At 37.7% G+C, this 4,657-nt stretch overlaps 1 protein-coding gene across 4 annotated transcripts in view; it reads right to left on the bottom strand.

The window, feature by feature from the left end:
- Positions 1-2,356: 2,356 nt before the first annotated feature.
- Positions 2,357-4,657, bottom strand: part of bmal1b (basic helix-loop-helix ARNT like 1b) — a 37,453-nt gene continuing 35,152 nt past the window's right edge. For all 4 annotated transcript variants that reach the window (XM_067460461.1, XM_067412413.1, XM_067412471.1 and 1 more), the window contains one exon: positions 2,357-3,104. In XM_067460461.1, the coding sequence (XP_067316562.1) occupies positions 2,944-3,104 (161 nt within the window). In that variant the 3' untranslated portion in view covers positions 2,357-2,943. The remainder of the gene's footprint in view (positions 3,105-4,657) is intronic.

The raw sequence follows: 4,657 nt of genomic DNA, 5'->3' as shown, positions 1-4,657 counted from the left end.
TGTACTGTGTTTGACACATCAGGTTTGATTTTTGGTGTTTTGCTAATGTCAAAGATCATAATAGCAACTGATAGAACAGTGTAAAGGCCCGTTCACACGAATTTCGATAAAGATACGGTTCTAAAAATAGTTTCTATTAGAATTAGTTTAAATAATTCTGATGTCCCCAGAGTGTCTGTGAGAAGTTTAGCTCAAAATATCCCACAGATCATTTTTATACATGTTAAAATTGTAACTTTTTGAGAGTTAACCAAAAAAGTTGTTTTTGTTTGTCCATTTAAATGCAAATGAGCTGTTGCTCTCCGCCCCTTTCAGGAAGAGGGCGGAGCTTCAAGAGCTGGTGTTAGCAGCTCCGATTACCTCACGCAAACTGTTCAGCCTTTTATGTTCAAACCGGAGTCGGTCAATGATGGAGAGACTCGAGAAGAAGTGACACCATGTAGAATGAGACGGGACATTTCGGAATGGATAGTTGATGAATTTATGTAGCTGATGTGGAGTTCACCGTCTTCATTGATTAGCATATTCTGGCATGATCATCTATAAATTGTTCATGTGGGAACTGTTGTAAGATGCACAGAGCCAGAGAATATCTGCTGCATGAAGATAGAACAGGTATAATTTAGTTTAGTTTAACTATGGTTATAACTAATGTTGTCATATTTTTATGACATGCTATTGCATTTGTGTTTGTACTGCATTGTACCCCCAGGGGTGGGTTTATGTACATTTTAAGATTAGTGATGTAATCCAAGCTTGTAGTCCTTTAAAAGAGATTTCTGTAAAAGAAACTATCCCTTTGCTTTAAACTTTGCAGATGTTGTTTATGCTCAAACAGCAACACTACACACTAACTTAAGTAAAAAAAAAAAAAAAAGGTGAAATAATTATCAACCATTCCTTGACAGAATAGCAGTTCACACCACAGCTATAACGGCACAGAGAAGTTAGAATCACTTTCAGAACGATTGTATCCAGCTGATGAATGATAAAAACATTGATCAACCAATCAGAATCCATCCAGCTATGATGAGCTTGAGCATTTAAAGTGACAGTCGAACGGATTCTAATAAAGTAATCGTTCTTGGTGTGAACAGGCCTGGGCATAACAGTTCAACTTTCTATTGATATAATACAGTATAGATGCAGTATATTTTGTTTCTCAAATCCTCTTCAATTGATAGAGCCAATTCACTGCCTGCCCCCCTTTGCACAACACTTCACAATCAGGTTTGGGGATGTTTGGAATTCAGTTATTAATGATATGTTTTACTCTAAACACAGGCAAATGCATACTTACATTCATCAAACCCTAACCTTATAGTGAGTACATAATGGTAATATTACTGAGTAATTACTTAAAGGGATAGTTCACCCAAAAATTCAAATTTGAAAAAATTATGACACATTGATATCTTAAGACACAAACCGATCAGTTTGTGTGAGAAATCGAACCGTATTTATATAATTTTTTACCTCAAATACAACGCTATATCCAACAGCCTGGAATGCGCTTCACTTCCGGTAAAGAAGGTCAATATCCACGATCTGGCGTCGTGTACGAGGTTCTTCTTAAACTACGCCAGATCGTGTATACCGGAAGTGATGTCTACACGTACACGACTCCAGAGTGAGGATATTGTCCTTCTTTACCGGAAGTGAAGCGTGTTCCAGGCTGTTGGATATAGCGTTGTATTTGAAGTTTAAAAATTATATAAATACGGCTCGATTTCTCACACAAACGGATCTTTTTGTGTCTTAAGATATCAATGTGTCGTCATGAGCCACAGGACTCTTTGTGCGTGTTGTCTAAGCTTGTTTTTTTTTTTTTTTTTGCATCATATAATTGTTACCCATTCACACTATTATATGACCTACACACATCAACGGTTGGAGTATAAAATCTTCATTTGTGTTCTACTGTAGAAACAAACACACCTACATGTTGGATGCCCTGGGGGTAAGCAGATAAACATCAAATTTTCATTTTTGGGTGAACTATCCCTTTAAATATATAATTACACTGTAACAATGACAACTTAAACCATAACCAGTTATTTTAAAGTGACGGTTAAATTGTACTTAAGTGCTGAGTAATATTAATTAACTACATGTACTTACTATGGTTACGGTTAGTTACTTCTAACTAGCATAATTTACTCTCATTACTATAGTAAGTACATGTAGCAATGTGTAACTGTCACTTTAAAAGAAAGTGTTAGCCAGTGGTTTGAACAAAAAATACATATTTGGTGCTAATGTCATTTCTTCTTACGTTTTTTTTCTCTCCGTATAAATGTACTCTCACGTTAAAAAATTAAGATTGTACTCAAAATATTTGCCTATAAAAACAATATAAAGAGAAAGAAATACTTTTTATTTTTAAAAATATGTCGCTGCCCTTTCGTTCATTTAAATCATATACATTCAGATACAATTATTCATACATGTTAGAATATACATATCTATTTTACATTTTTTTTTTAACAAGTAAATATGCAGAAACACAAAAAATAACTGAAATGCTGCAAGGTGCATATAGAAATCATCTCTAAGCCCAACAGGATTTCTGGTTGTTTTTGTTTGTCGATTAAAACAGTATTCTTGCACTGATAATGGTGTGTTGTAGGATGTCACAGCCTGGTGCGAGAAGTCATTTTGTCCTCAATGCAAGTGAAACAGTAATAAGATCGCTCATTTGACACATTGGAATAGAAAGCTGTGGAATGGGGTTGTGGACCAATGAGATTGTGCTATGGGCAGAGCTACCTGAGGCAATGTGACAAAAACAAACGTAACGTCACAAAGAAAACGTGTCCACACGTGTTGCTTGTCAAAGTCATGGCTGGTTAGAACGTGAACGAGATGGATTTTTGTGGCACCTCGTTAGGATAGAGTGTGACCGGTTGAGCATGTGATGGGTGAAGGTCTCCTTTAGGCCTCTCACAGCGGCCAGGGCAAGTCACTGAAGTCCACTGGACCGCCCAGGCCTGCATCCGCCTCCAGCAGGCTCATGATGATCGCCATGGCAGCCTCATCACTGCTGGGGCTGCTGGAGCCGGGCTCGTCCGTGATGTCACCGATGCCAATGTGTGAGTGATCACCTGCAGATCAGAGGAAGAAGTGTTGAAACTGCTGAAATCACGTGACATTGGCGATCCGAATCATTGATCGATTCACTGATTCATGACCGTTTGAATCTTTACTTGAGGAACTCGGAAGAGAAGACAGTGCTGAATAAAGTCTTAGTTTTTGTTATTTTTGGACCAAAATGTATTTTCGATTCTTCAAGAGATTCTTATTAACTAACTGATGTCTCATATGGACTACTTTGATGATGTTTTTATTCCCTGTCTGGACATGGACAGTATAGTGTGCATACACTTAGATACGCTGTCGGACTAAATATAAAATATCTTAAACTGTGTTCTGAAGATGAACGGAGGTCTTACGGGTGTGGAACGACATTAGGGTCATTAGTCATTAATGACATCAATTTCCTTTTTGGGTGAACTAATCCTTTAAAACTTACGGTAACACTATTTTACAGTGTCCTTGTTACACGTTACATGTAGTTACGGCATTAATAACTATAAATGATGCATAATTACATGCAATCTAACTCTAAACCACACCCCAAAGCTAACCCCATAGTTATTTATTATTACACAGTACTTAAAGGGTTAGTTCACCCACAAATGAAAATTCTGTCATTAATTACTTACCCTATTTTCACAAGTTCACACTTACATCAATTAAATAGAGTAAAGATTATGCGTATTTGGCGTGCTGTCCGGGGAGGGCTCCGGGCTCGGAGAATTTGCCCGAACCCAGAGTATCCCCCCCGTGATGAAAATAGTCTAGAACTAGACTGCAGTTTATGATTGTTTTGATATTTATAGGAGTTGATTTAAGTAAGTGCAGAGAAGGGGTGGTGGTGGGATGCTGAGAAACTGTCAATGACAGGAAGGTAAATCGGCTGTCTATATACACCTCCTATAATTGATTAACTGATTAGTTTAATGTTCAAATTAGGTTTAATTATCTGAGCATGCTCCACCTGTGTTTAATTAGATTTATTTGTCTGCGCGTGCTTCTCCCGAAATTAGTCTGTAAAACTTAAAAGTTGTTCAACACCCGTCAGACCTTTTTTTGTTGAAATCCGATGGCTCAGAAAGGCCTTCATTGACACCAATGTCATTTCCTCTCTCAAGACCCATAAAGGCACTAAAGACGTCGTTACAAAGCCCATCTCACTACAGCGGCTCTACAATCATTTTATTTAATTATCGATTCATGATTCAGATTGCTAATGTCATGTGATTTCAGCCGTTTGGCAGTTTGACACGCGATCCGAATCATGAATCGATTCACTGATTCATAACCGTTCTAAACATTGTTTGAATTCGGCCCAGCACTATATAAGTCTTTATTTCTTTTTTAAGCACACAAACTGTTCTCGTGGTTTCATAAATGATTGTAGAGCCGCTGTAGTGAGATGGGCTTTGTAACGACGTCTTTAGTGCCTTTATGGGTCCTGAGAGAGGAAATGACATTGGTGTCAATGAAGGCCTTTCTGAGCCATCGGATTTCAACACAAATATCTTCATTTGTGTTCTGAAGATGAACGGAGGTCTGACGGGTGTCGAACGACATT

Source organism: Pseudorasbora parva, chromosome 1 (assembly GCF_024679245.1).
Source record: "Pseudorasbora parva isolate DD20220531a chromosome 1, ASM2467924v1, whole genome shotgun sequence".
Classification (NCBI taxonomy): domain Eukaryota; kingdom Metazoa; phylum Chordata; class Actinopteri; order Cypriniformes; family Gobionidae; genus Pseudorasbora; species Pseudorasbora parva.
The sequence above is the reverse complement of the archived record's forward strand: the minus strand, read 5'-3'. Positions and strand labels throughout refer to the sequence as shown.